We start from the raw sequence: 13,319 nt of genomic DNA on the forward strand, positions 1-13,319 counted from the left end.
CAGTTGGTGCAGAAAAGTTCAGGTTAGATTTCGCATACAGCATCGGAGAAAAATCAGTTCAGTCAACCAGATTGTAAGTCACTAAAGCATACTTATTTATATCCATTTACTAACTAAAATCAACTGTGTGCAATAGATCTACGATAGCAGATACAAGAAAAGTCTCTTTGCATAAAACATCTGCACGAGGATCGGGAACTAATTGTAAGTTACCCAAACTTAGTTAACATGCTGTGTCAAAATTATAATTACTTCCTACTTCTAGCTTTGATCTTCAAAATACAATTTGTTTACGAAGATTGCAAGGACTTTTTCCTACAAACATTCCGAACAAAAAATCAAAGAATTATCGGAAACCCTCAAACGATGGAGCAAGAGAAAATTCTTGAAGAGAATCCGCACAATCTGGATACCACTCTAACCTCAAATTGCATAATGTGTGATCAGCCAAACACTGCCGATAATATGGTTTGTTGTGATGACTGTAAGTTATGGGCGCACTACAGTTGTGCCGGGGTGACCGACGAAATTAAAAACCACCCTTGGAGTTGTGTGAAATGCCGTCATAAGCTAAAGGTGCCTAAGGAGAAGAAAATAACGAGGAAAAATAGCTCCAAAAAAGGCGACAGTGGTTCGATTCGTAGTGCTAGTGGCACTCTAGAATCAGCTCTACAGCAACTAGAGGACGAGCAACAGATCAAAGAGCGTGCTCTGGAGGAGGAAATGATTTTATTGGCAAAACGGCTTGAGATGAACCGAACCCTGCAAGAAAAAAGGATGCAGAAGGAAAAAGAACTGAAGGAGAAAACGCTCCAACTGGAACGGGATTTCTACGCTCGGCAGCTCCAACAGGATAAGGAAATGTACCATCGTCAGCTAGCTGAAAAACAAGATTTTAGCCGAAAACGGCTTATGTTGAAGCAGCAGTTTGAAGCTGAAAAAGAAGAACAATTTTCCGAAGGTGATGGTGCCAATCCCGACGACGATGGAGATAGTATAGTTGAAGACTGGTTGAGCAAAATGTCGTTGACTACAAAACCGAATAATTTCGAAAGCGCGACTCAAAAACCGTGTATGGCGGGAATTGGTGAGAGCTCTGGAGTCGGATTGACATCGATGAGTGCGACTCAGTTTAAGAAGGGTACAGATGCCAAATTTCGAAAAGGAGGTGATGTCAACGACGAAAATCAAGGTGAGCATTATGGTTTTAAATTGGGTGGCCAAATCAGTGGTCTAACCGAAGAAGAGCTTGCAGTTATTAAAAAGTTACGCCAAAGCAAGCTCGCGCCTAATAGTGCTGGGTCGTCATGTGTGCTGAACGATGGAGAGTTAACCAAACAACAAATCATAGCCCGACAAGGTACGTCCAAAACTCTGCCCATATTCAAAGGGGAGCCTGAACTGTGGCCTATCTTTATAAGCAGCTTTGAAAACACTACGCGATCTTGTGGCTTTACGGATCTGGAGAACCTCAAACGCCTTCAAGATTGTCTTAGGGGAGATGCTTTAGAAACAGTGAGAAGTATCCTAGTGCTTCCAGAATCCGTACCAGCTGTCATTAATGATCTTCGCAATCTGTTTGGTCGGCCAGAAAAGCTACTCCGAGCTCTCGTTACAAAGGTACGAAAGGCGCCATCACCTAGATTGGATAGGATGGAAACGTTTATCCACTTCGGAATCACAGTCAAGCAAATGTGTGACCATCTACAGGCAGCCGGCCTTGATGAACACCTCCAGAACCCCATGTTGGTAAAAGAGCTTTCGGAAAAACTGCCACTCGATTACCAAATACAATGGGTTCGATATAAGCGGGAAAATGCAGACGTAATATCCCATTCTCCATTACGTCTCTTTACAAATTTCATGAATTCGATAGTAGCGGACGTATCCGAAGTAACAGATTCAGCTTTTATGGACAACGAAGACCGTTTTCGAGGTGGCAAAGGAAGAAGAAAAGAGTCCTCGCACATGCATAGTCTAACCCCAAATTCATCCTCCGAAACACAAAAGTTATCCAAACCCTGTATCCTTTGTAACCGCACCGATCACAAACTTCGGTTTTGTGATAATTTCAAGCGTTTGTCGGTAACCGAACGAATCAATTTGGTAACCAGGTTCAAGCTTTGTGGAGTATGTCTAAACGCTCATGGTAAAAGCAAGTGCAACTTTAAGGTACGATGTACTATTGCTGGCTGTCGAGGCGGTCATCATCCCTTGCTTCATGTAACCGAAGAGCTGGTGCAACACTTAAACGTTGAATGTAACACTCACGATCGGAGGAGTCGATCTGTGATTTTCCGGATGGTTCCGATAACCCTTTTTGTCGGAGACCTGGCTTTCGATACGCTGGCCTTCTTGGATGAAGGGTCGTCGGCGACACTTTTAGAAGATTTCGTGGCTGAACAACTTCAAGCCGCTGGTAGTTTCGAACCTATGGTAGTGTCTTGGACAGGAAATGTGAAAAGATACGAAAACCAGTCTCGCAAAATCAATATTCTTATTTCGCCAAGAGGTTCCGATCAAAAGATGTTTTTGAAAGATGTTCGCACGGTTTCTAAACTACAACTTCCACAACAAAAAGTTGGTTTCAACGAAATACGTGACAAATACCCCCACCTACGAAACTTACCAGCTGTTGATCATAATTTGGAGAAGGCAAGAATCATGATAGGGTTAGACAACCTGCACGTGTTTGCCCCACTGGAGTCTAGGGTCGGGCAACCCGGCGAACCGATTGCTGTTAGGTCACAGTTGGGCTGGACCATCTATGGATCATTCGAAAACGGAACGACCTCCGAGGTGTCCGTAAATTTCCATGAAGTAGAGGACCTAAGCAATCAACAGCTGCATGATATACTAAGACGTCAATACTTGTTGGATGACGCAGACAATCACATATCACCACCACTATCGAAAGAGCATCAGCAAGCATTAGATATTCTGCAAAATACAACAACTTATTCGGACAATAAGTACCAAACTGGATTGATTTGGCGAAATGAACAACGAAACTTCCCCGACAGCTTTCCCATGGCTAATAAAAGGTCCATTCTCTTGGCTCAAAGACTGGCTAAGAACCCGCAGTTAAGGACGAATGTACAGCGACAAATCCAAGAGTATGTGGAAAAGGGATACTCACATGAGATCACGCAAGAAGAGCTTGATGGGACCCCGAAGGCGAACATCTGGTATTTGCCGTTAAACGTAGTGACGAATCCTCGTAAGCCGGATAAGGTGCGTCTTGTATGGGACGCGGCCGCATCTGTTCAAGGAACATCGCTCAATTCTGAACTCCTACCTGGACCTGATCTGTTAGTATCACTTCCAGGAGTAATCTGTCGTTTTCGCGAAAAGCCTGTTGCGTTTGGAGGTGACATCAAAGAGATGTTTCACCAGTTGAACATCAGGCCGGAGGACAAGCAGGCTCAACGATTTCTTTTTCGTGACGATCCGCATCAAGAACCCACTACCTATGTTATGGACGTGGCTACTTTTGGTGCAAGCTGTTCACCGTGCACCGCACAGTTTATTAAGAACCTAAATGCTAGGAAATACTCTAGTGAATTTCCACAAGCAGCAGAGGCGATCGAATATCAGCACTATGTTGATGATTACTTCGACAGCACCGACTTTATCGAAGATGCGGTCAAATTGGCTAGTGACGTAAAAATGATTCACGCAAAAGGTGGCTTTCTGATCAGGAATTTCGTGTCAAACTCTCAGGAGTTTCTGAGAAATATGAACGAGTCGGAGCTCAATCCGTCAGTGCACTTTCATGCAGACAAATTTACTCAAACGGAGCGAGTACTAGGGCTAGTATGGCACCCGAAACAGGATGTTTTTAGTTTCTCAGCCGCATTTAAACCGGAATTACAACCAGTGGTTGGTGGTGAAGTGGCACCTACAAAAAGAACGATTTTAAGCTGCATCATGTCTTTGTTCGATCCTTTAGGACTGTTGTCCCCATTTACAGTTCACGGCAAGTTGTTGGTACAGGATCTGTGGAGGACCGGCTGCGGCTGGGATGAGACGATCGACGAAGATTCAGTCCGGAAATGGAGGCGCTGGACAGAGCTTCTTCCGGATATCGGCCAACTAAGGATACCAAGGAGTTATTTCGGCTGCGCTCGATCCGATCAGTATGATCAAGTGCAATTACACGTATTTACCGACGCAAGTGAGGCTGCCTACGGATGCGTGGCGTACTTCTGCGTGACCGTCGGACAGGAAAAACGATGTGCTCTAGTAATGAGTCGTACTAAAGTTTCCCCTATTAAACAATTATCCATCCCTCGAAACGAGCTGCAGGCTGCAGTGCTGGGTGCGCGGTTGGCTAAAACAGTTCGTGAGAATCATCGGCTCGAAATCAACCAGCAGTATTTCTGGACCGATTCTCAAACGGTCCTATCTTGGATTCAGTCCGACCAGCGCAGGTACAATCCTTTCGTTGGTCACCGGATTGGAGAAATTTTGACTCTAACGAAACTATCGGAATGGCGCTGGGTGGAACGTGGCTAAGGAGAACTAAGGAGAACGTGGCTGACATCCTGACAAAGTGGAGTCCAGGCTCAAAATTATTCGACGGAAGTCCATGGTTCAGAGGACCAGGTTTTCTATACGAAAGCGAAGATCTTTGGCCTCAACGTCGTAGCCCAAAACCAAATGTTTCAGAAGAACTCAGAGCACAATTTCTTTTCCATGAAATTCTACCTGCTTTCTCGATTGTTGACACTTCTAGAATATCTAAGTGGACAGTATTACTGCGAACTATTTCATGCTGCTTTCGATTTATTTCTAATTGCAAAAGGAAACTAAAAGGTCTTTCCGTTGAAACTTTAAAAGCTACGGAAAACCAGGCGAAGCTCATTCTAACAACGAAGGTCCTAACTGAGTTGGTACCAATTAAGAGAGAAGAACTACAGAAAGCCGAAGTTTATTTATTCAAGGTGGCACAATCAGAGAGTTATCGAGATGAAATAACTATCTTAATTAAAAATAAAGAACGCCAGGTGAAAGAGTGGCTAGCCATCGAAAAGGCCAGTCCGCTTTACAAGCTGTCTCCATTTTTAGACGAAAGTGGCATCGTAAGGATGGAAGGTCGTACAGAAAACGCAGAACTATTACCCTTCGACATGCGTTTTCCTATAATATTACCAAAAGATCATATCATTACTTTTAAATTGGTTCACCAGTTACACGTTAAATATGGCCACTCCTACCGAAATACAGTGAAAAACGAATTAAAACAACGTTTCTGGATTTCTAGCATCGACACTTTGATCAGAAAGACATCAAGAGAATGTACATGGTGTAAAGTTCATCGAAACCGCCCGCAGATACCAAGAATGGCCCCACTTCCCATCCAAAGAGTCACACCATTTCTTCGTCCATTCAGTTTTGTCGGCCTGGATTACCTGGGACCCTTTGAGGTATCTATAGGGCGGCGATCCGAAAAACGTTGGGTCTGCCTATTTACTTGTTTAGTAGTTCGCGCCGTGCATTTGGAGGTCGTATATAGTTTGACATCTGAGTCGTGTCTAATGGCCATCCGAAGGTTTATAAGTCGCAGAGGCCCACCTACTGAGTTTCTATCCGATAACGGAACAAATTTTAAAGGAGCATGTAAGGAGTTGAAAAAGCAAATCCACGATATTAATCTACAGTGCGCAAATGAAGTTACAACTACTTTGACTGGATGGCGTTTTAATCCCCCTGCCACACCGCATATGGGCGGTGTTTGGGAGAGGCTCGTTAGGTCGGTGAAAGATGCACTAGTTGCACTCGATGACGGAAAGCGCTTAACAGACGAGATTCTTATTACGGCGATTATCGAGGCTGAAGACATGATCAATGCTCGTCCTCTGACGAGTGTCTCTACGGAAGTGAACGAAGCTGAAGCCATTAGTCCAAATCATTTTTTACGGAGCAGCCCTGCCAATGAAGTGGATTCAGTTCCACCACGCCCTCATGAAGCTACTGCTCTCCGAAATGCGTATCAACGAACTCAACAATTGGCTCACAACATGTGGGAGCGTTGGGTTAAGGAGTACGCTCCATGTTTGAATCAACGAAGTAAATGGTATAGCGAATCGACGCCGTTGCAGAAAGGAGACCTGGTGTACGTTGTAGTCGAGGCTAACCGGAAGTCGTGGGTGCGTGGTGTAGTGGAGGAGCCTATCGTGTCCGGAGACGGAAGAATCCGTCAGGTATGGGTTCGTACGAAAAGCGGAGTCTTCAAACGTGGTGTTGCCAACATAGCGGTGTTGGAGATAACTGGAGGTAACCCTCAACCGTGACGAGATCCCGGATAAGGATTACGGGGCGGGGTGTGCTGGGAACCGCTGAACAGCAGAAACGTTTGATGAGAAGTGGGTGAGCTTAGTTTTGACAGCGAATATTGAGGTGAGGCAAACAGGAAGAAAATAGAAAATCTCGATAGAAGTATAAGTTCTACTCTGTTACAAGAAACGTGCACAATTGATTATCCTACTTTAAAACTTACAAATAGTTATCATCACAGTAAAATTCCTTCTTAACCTAAAGTTAAAAGTATCACAGATAGTTGTATTTATCACAGTACGGTTGATCATCACAGAAAGTAAGTTTTTAAGTGAAATTAAAAACGAATGATCACTAAAACCAAATTTCCTACAGTTGGTGCAGAAAAGTTCAGGTTAGATTTCGCATACAGCATCGGAGAAAAATCAGTTCAGTCAACCAGATTGTAAGTCACTAAAGCATACTTATTTATATCCATTTACTAACTAAAATCAACTGTGTGCAATAGATCTACGATAGCAGATACAAGAAAAGTCTCTTTGCATAAAACATCTGCACGAGGATCGGGAACTAATTGTAAGTTACCCAAACTTAGTTAACATGCTGTGTCAAAATTATAATTACTTCCTACTTCTAGCTTTGATCTTCAAAATACAATTTGTTTACGAAGATTGCAAGGACTTTTTCCTACAAACATTCCGAACATCGGCCTTCACCTGGATGGAGTCCTCCGGAAGATCCCTCGCAAACTCCTCGTCCTCTATGGCATCCGTCAAACAATGCAGCAGCCCTCTATCCTCCATCAGCACCTCGACACGAAATTTCCAGTTGCTGAAGTTCGTGCCGTCAAACAGCCACAACTTTTCTTCGCTCATCTTGCTGACCACGTTCTACTTCCGGAACAAAACTAAGAACTACTTCCTTTTACTCTGGGCCCATAACCTAAAGAATTAGGCAGAGCATTTACAAAAAGATGTGTTTATTCAGTAATGGATAGAGTGGAAGTGAAAATTTTAACTGAGACTAAAGTCAATGATTACTGCGATTACTGTTTGTCAGTAACTAAGCACGTAGCTGATGGTTGCTATACTTAACACTTTTCAGTCACTTCCAGCATTTTAAAGTTGAGTGGAAGGGGCCATATTGGATTTCAATATGGCGTCGGATAACAAATTCCAACTTCTATCCGTTCAGCCCCTTCATCCTATACACATATTGTGGGGCTTTCATGCCACCGGTCGTTTATTGCCAGTTAGAATTTGTTTCAATTGAAAGAAACTGAAACCGCGTTTTTTTTTTCTAAAATCCGCGCTAAAAAACCGTGCATTTTTCATTACCAACACAGAAACGGCAATAATAATTAAATAAATAAACTTTTGAAAAAGATTTTTTTGATAAATCATTTTACGATTAAAAATATCCGAGAGAATATTTTCAGTGTATGTCCGGATGAACAGGATGAATTCGCGCGATCCAGCCGGGTCTTCGCACGAAAATTCGCTTGCACTGTGGCCGGTCGATGTTTTTTTCAACGTGTTTCAATGAGAAGCGGTTTTTCGCGCGAATTGGAAATCCGCTTCGCACTTCGCTTCGCGCTCACTGTGAATTCGACCTAAGAATATGCCACTCACATGAAACGTGGGGTTTGGAAGATTTCGAAGGCAAGAAGGGAAAACAATAAATCGAATACAATAACTTTATAGTTGAGCGACAAACCATAGATTGCAAAATACGAAAGGGACATTTTTCCTGTAAACCTACCGCATACTGCATTTTTAATTGCGCCTCCGACGGGTTCGACTGATACGCCACGCGTTCGGTTCCTCGTACTTGTTGTACAGCGGTTCCAGCCGTTGATTCTTCTTGAACTTGCTTAGCTTGGTCGGATCGGAGAAGCGGAAGAATGCTGGCGCAAACTCGACCAGCCACTTCGGATCGATGGTTGTGACCTCGCGCATGTACTCCTTAGTCGTTTGCACCAGCTCGTGGTAGACAACCCTGTTGCAAAAAAAAAAAATTAATAATTGTATGGTTTTAGAAGTTCGCAAATAAGATAACTTACCATTCAGGTTGCCGATTGAACAGCGCACTGGAGGGATGAATGTAAACGACCTGTGAGTCGACCAGGGTTCGATAGCCTTCTTGGGGATCCTTTTTGGCGGCGTTTCGGAAGAAACCGGAACAGATGGTTTTCTGTACTCGGGTGGTATTTTTACCGGCCGAAACGACGTCCAGCTTGTGCCTGTCCATGATACCGAGCAGCTGTTTCCGAACGTCCTGAGCACGTTTTAGAGTTCGAATTTGGACAAAATTTTCGTAGCACCACGCGTTGGAGAATTTATTGTTCTTCCAACTGTTATAGACAGCTAGTTGGGTTAAATGGTCTCCCTCAATTTGATTGAATTTGGCCTTTTTCTGATCGGCGAGTGCTTGTTTGTCTTTTGGGCGGTAGAAAACGTTCTGAACCGAAAGCATAGAAACGATTGTAAGAATTTCGTCGGAACAATTAAGTGCTACCGACATGATGAGCATTTTGGAAAGGTTCGGTTCTAAGGGAAATTCAGCCATTCGGCGTCCTAAGCGGGTTAACAGTCCTTCGTTGTCCAGTGCAGACAGTGAGTGAAGTTGCTCGAGAGCCATGACGAGGGATTCAACTGGTGGGGCGTCCATGAAATCGAAATGAAGCAGATCGTTTATGCCCATGGTTTTGAGCTGGAGTACGGTTGTTGCAAGATTGGTACGTTGGATTTCTGGAACGGGCGTGGGAAGCATTTCATCTCGATAAGCTCGCTCGGTGTACAGTCGATAGGCTTTGCCAGGACCAGTTCGACCGGCTCTTCCAGCTCGTTGTTTGGCGGCAGCTTGGGAGATTGGTGTGACCACCAGAGAATCCATTCCGGTTTTGGAGTTGTACACTTTTTGTTTAACGAATCCTGGATCGACCACATAGTAAATTCCGTCGATTGTAAGCGAAGTTTCGGCAATGTTTGTAGCGATGACAACTTTTCGGCTTCCTGGAGGTGCTGGGTCAAAAATGCGAGTCTGCATTTCAGAAGGTAGAGCCGAGTAAACCGGAAGAATGATCAGTTCCGGAACGTCTGGTCCGAGAGATTTCATTCGTTCGTAGAGAATTTCACAAGCTGTGTCGATTTCCTCTTGACCAGTCAAGAATAGCAGGATATCACCTGGAGGCTCTCGGAGATGAATTTGCATGACTGTGATCAGAGAGGCATCAAGATAATCTGTCTCAGGTTCTTTCGTGTAAAGAATTTCTACTGGGAAAGTACGTCCTGGGATAGTGAAAATAGGCGCTTCGAAGAAATATTGTGAAAATTTGACAGCATCTAACGTAGCAGATGTTACAATCAGTTTAAGCTCCGGTCGTTTTTGAACTGCCTGTTTAAGTAAACCGAAAAGAACGTCTGTATGAATGGTACGTTCGTGCGCTTCATCCAACATAATAACTGAATACGATTTAAGGTCATAATCCACCAAACATTCGCGAAGCAACATACCGTCTGTCATGTATTTGATAACAGTTTCTTGGCTAGTGCAATCTTCGAAACGAATCGTATAGCCGACTTCCTGTCCCAATCGACAACCGTATTCTTCAGCAACACGTTTTGCCACAGACATGGCAGCGACACGACGTGGCTGAGTGCATCCAATTTTTCCACGAGCTATAAATCCACATTCCGCCAAATATTGTGTTATTTGGGTGGTCTTTCCCGAGCCGGTTTCACCGATAACAATCAAAATTTGATTATCGGTTACGGCTTTGATCAAATCATCTCGAAGTTTGTAGATCGGAAGAGACTGTCGCTGTTCAACCAACGTCATGTCGGTTTTCTTACCGTACGAAGATTTTTTACCACCAATAATGGCTTTTTTCCACTCGGGCACGTCTTGCATGGACATTCCGACTCCTCGGACGTTTGCCGCCAGCTCGCGATTATCCTCATCTGGCAAAGGATCAATCCAATTCTTGTTCATATTAGTCGGTACAGCGTCCATTTCTTGTTCTCGTTGAAGCATTTTCTGCTCACGTCTTTCTTTAGCCAAAGCTGACTGCATCATGGCAGCTTGCGCCAGGGACCCATCCGGATTTTTCATAATTCTCACAGGAGATAAATCATGCAGTGCTCGACCGTGTCCTCTCAAGAAAGGAGGTTCGTCTTCGACAATTTCGATTTCTATGTCTTCCTCACTATCTTCGTCTTTCGGCAAAAGACCAGTTTCCTCATCAAAGTCGGGCATTTCACTTCGATCGATAACTCCAGAAGATATCATCTGCTTAATTTCCCATCTTTCAGGACTTGAAATTACTTTTTTGCGAGAACTTCCTTCCATTTGCTCATTGTTTTCCCCTAGATTCAATATAGAAGGAACATTCATGGGTCGATCTGGATTTCGGCTAGCTAAATCGCTATTTTCTTGCAAATGTGCATGGGATAACGGATTCAAGTCACGACCCGATTGCTGGTCGACATCTTTCATCGACAAAGAAATTTTAGTGCCAGCTATCGAAATAACTTTAACTTTAACGGCATCGCCCCGATTAACGACATCTGTTACGTTGTTAACTCGTCCCTCAGCTGAAAGCTGTGAAATGTGAACCAAGCCTTCTTTCTTCTTACGAAAGTTGGACAGTTGAACAAAACATCCGAATGCTACAATATTAACGACACGACCTTCATAGATTTTTCCTGGTTCCGGTTCTTCGGGCATTTGATGTGGAGGTGTACGCTTGCGTCTTTCGAAATCCCTAGAACCACTTCTCTGCCTCCGATGACGTTCCCTGGATCTACTCCGGCTTCGTCTACGACGGCTGTCTCGGTTCTTGCTCCTAGATCTACTCCTACGCCTGCGATCTCTATCCCTGGACCTAGATCTATGCCTAGAACGGGATCTCCTTCGACGGTCCCTATCCCTAGACCTAGATCTTCGTTTCTCCTTGGATCTGCTCCGCTTCCTTTCTCGAGACCGACTTCGTTTATGTTCCCGGGATCGACTCCTGCGATCTCGTTTTCTCTCCACTCTCTCCTCTTTTTTACCACCACCACCACTACCAGAAGTGGATGGAGCTAAACTCTCCAGCTCAGCAAACATGTTTTCCACCTCCTGCTGCTCCCGAGACTTTTTTACTACCGACTTGGGCTTACTTGTTGAACTAGACGGAGCCATACTTTCCAGCTCGGCAAACATATCGTCCACCACAGAATCCTCGGATTTTTTTTTATCCTCAAATTCTTCCTCATCATCGGCATCATCCTCCACGTCCGATTCGAAACCCTTTTTGGCGTTTGGAATAGCCAATCCGGGAAACTTTCGTGCCAAATTACCCATGGTGTCGTCGACCTCAAAATCCGAAACACCCACACCCGCTACCCTTCCTTTGGGAGGTTTCATCAGCTGTATAATACGCAGCAGATTAGTTGTGAAAGATTCCGCAAATTCTGCTCCATTCTCTGCTAGGGCCCTCTTAAAAGCGTCCAAAGAAGGATTCTTATCCGCCAAGTCGATTATGAATTCGGCTGAAAAAGTTCCACTTTCATAAGTTTTCGATTAAAAATTTTACGAAGTTTTCGACACTCACCTAAATCTTTGTCGTTCAACCCTAAATGGTTTTCCAATTCGGTGCAAATTTTCGACACTAACGAAAGATGTTCCAACTGCTCCAATTCCTCCATCGCGCTGGGTTTTGCACTAAAATTTCACGATTAATTTATTATAAAACTTTTGTTTACGTTTGTTCTTACGAATGGGTTGCTGCAATCCCATGAGCTAGATGTAAAGCTATGGGCTGCAATCGTTTTCAGCGGAACAGGATGAAACTGCAACGGTTCCCCTTGCATGCGAGCCCTTAAGAAACAAACAAAAGTGTAGTCGGTGCTGAAAAAGCAGCCTGTGCTAGCGGTTGTTTTAAGTTTTTTTTCTACCGCGGCAGCCGTCAAATGGAAAACGGAATGGTGCCTGTCAGTCGGTAGACGGAGGAGAAAATTTCTGATGCAACATCATCAACTCCCGAGCAGGTTCGGCTTGTCGTGATAAGTTTTTAGCAAATTTGGACCAGTTTTGAGCTTTTCCCGGTGCAATCAAGTGGTATTTAATAAACTCCAATCATGGCTGAAGATGATGCGGTAAGTTTGAATTTATATTTCCTGTGGTAACTTACTTAAATTGGAGTCATAAAAATTCATTCTGAACTGCCATGCTGGACGGCCAGGCAAAAGATGGAATACGAAGTGCTCAAAAGGAATTAAAACACCACGAAGCCATGTTTTTCGAGGTTAAGCAAAAATGCGGATTCAGTGCTACGGGTTGAAATTTATCACTTTTCGCTAACATCCATTTACTGATGCTGAATTGGTTAGCGCTCGAAATTGTTTCTTTTACTTTTATAATTAGAAACTTTTAAGGATGTAATTTTGATTTTCTCATCGGTGGATAGTCGTCTAGTGTAGGGCTACCATTTCTGCTTACAAGAACAGAGCGAAGATTTTTTGCAAGAGAAGAAAACATCACAACGGTATTTATTAAAAATAGTCCTTAAGCCATAGATTTCAGAAAATCTTTTTTTTTTCAATCAAAAAAAGTCTACACTACTAATTTTGCTTTTCTAAATTCGAGATTTACTCTCAAATATCGCTTTAGTTAGAAAATATGTTCACTTGCTATATTTTCGCTTGGCGCACGGCACCCTCCCAAATAAACGCACTTCAATCAATCACTTGCTATAATAATTACATTATTTCCTAGCTTGAGTCTGCCTTTTTCTCACAGATGGCGCTATTGATCGGATGAAGGTCTCGTGCCATTATTATTTCATTTGATAGGTGCGACATCTGTTGATAGTAAGTTGTTTTGGTAAATACAAACATTTTGTGAGAGTGGTTTGAATGTCAATGTTCGAACATTGAACGATTCTGTGCTTCTATACCGGGGTGGGTGCTTAGCTCAATTGGCAAGCGCGTTTGACTAGTAAGCCAGACTATCAGGGTTCGATTCCCACTGCCCCCCAACTTAGGTTAAGGAAATTT

At 43.6% G+C, this 13,319-nt stretch overlaps 3 protein-coding genes across 3 annotated transcripts; 2 read left to right on the forward strand and 1 right to left on the reverse strand.

Moving 5' to 3' along the window:
• Nucleotides 1–366: 366 nt before the first annotated feature.
• Nucleotides 367–4,518, forward strand: LOC129760309 (uncharacterized). Its single transcript, XM_055757950.1, has one exon. The coding sequence runs from the start codon at nt 367–369 to the stop codon at nt 4,516–4,518; it is 4,152 nt and encodes a 1,383-aa protein (XP_055613925.1).
• A 119-nt stretch (nt 4,519–4,637) lies between these two features.
• On the forward strand, nt 4,638–6,847 carry LOC129760308 (uncharacterized). The gene is made up of 3 exons (XM_055757949.1): nt 4,638–6,598; nt 6,655–6,724; nt 6,788–6,847. Exon 1 carries the CDS (start codon nt 5,091–5,093, stop codon nt 6,294–6,296), a length of 1,206 nt encoding a protein of 401 aa, XP_055613924.1. The 5' UTR covers nt 4,638–5,090; the 3' UTR covers nt 6,297–6,598; nt 6,655–6,724; nt 6,788–6,847.
• Nucleotides 6,848–7,961: 1,114 nt separating this feature from the next.
• On the reverse strand, nt 7,962–12,050 carry LOC129760307 (ATP-dependent RNA helicase DHX8). The gene is made up of 3 exons (XM_055757948.1): nt 11,876–12,050; nt 8,342–11,813; nt 7,962–8,277 (listed from the first exon to the last, which is right to left on the reverse strand). The coding sequence occupies exons 1-3, from the start codon at nt 11,967–11,969 to the stop codon at nt 8,055–8,057; spliced, it is 3,789 nt and encodes a 1,262-aa protein (XP_055613923.1). The 5' UTR covers nt 11,970–12,050; the 3' UTR covers nt 7,962–8,054.
• Nucleotides 12,051–13,319: the final 1,269 nt, after the last annotated feature.

This window comes from Uranotaenia lowii, unplaced genomic scaffold (assembly GCF_029784155.1).
Source record: "Uranotaenia lowii strain MFRU-FL unplaced genomic scaffold, ASM2978415v1 HiC_scaffold_569, whole genome shotgun sequence".
Lineage (NCBI taxonomy): Eukaryota > Metazoa > Arthropoda > Insecta > Diptera > Culicidae > Uranotaenia > Uranotaenia lowii.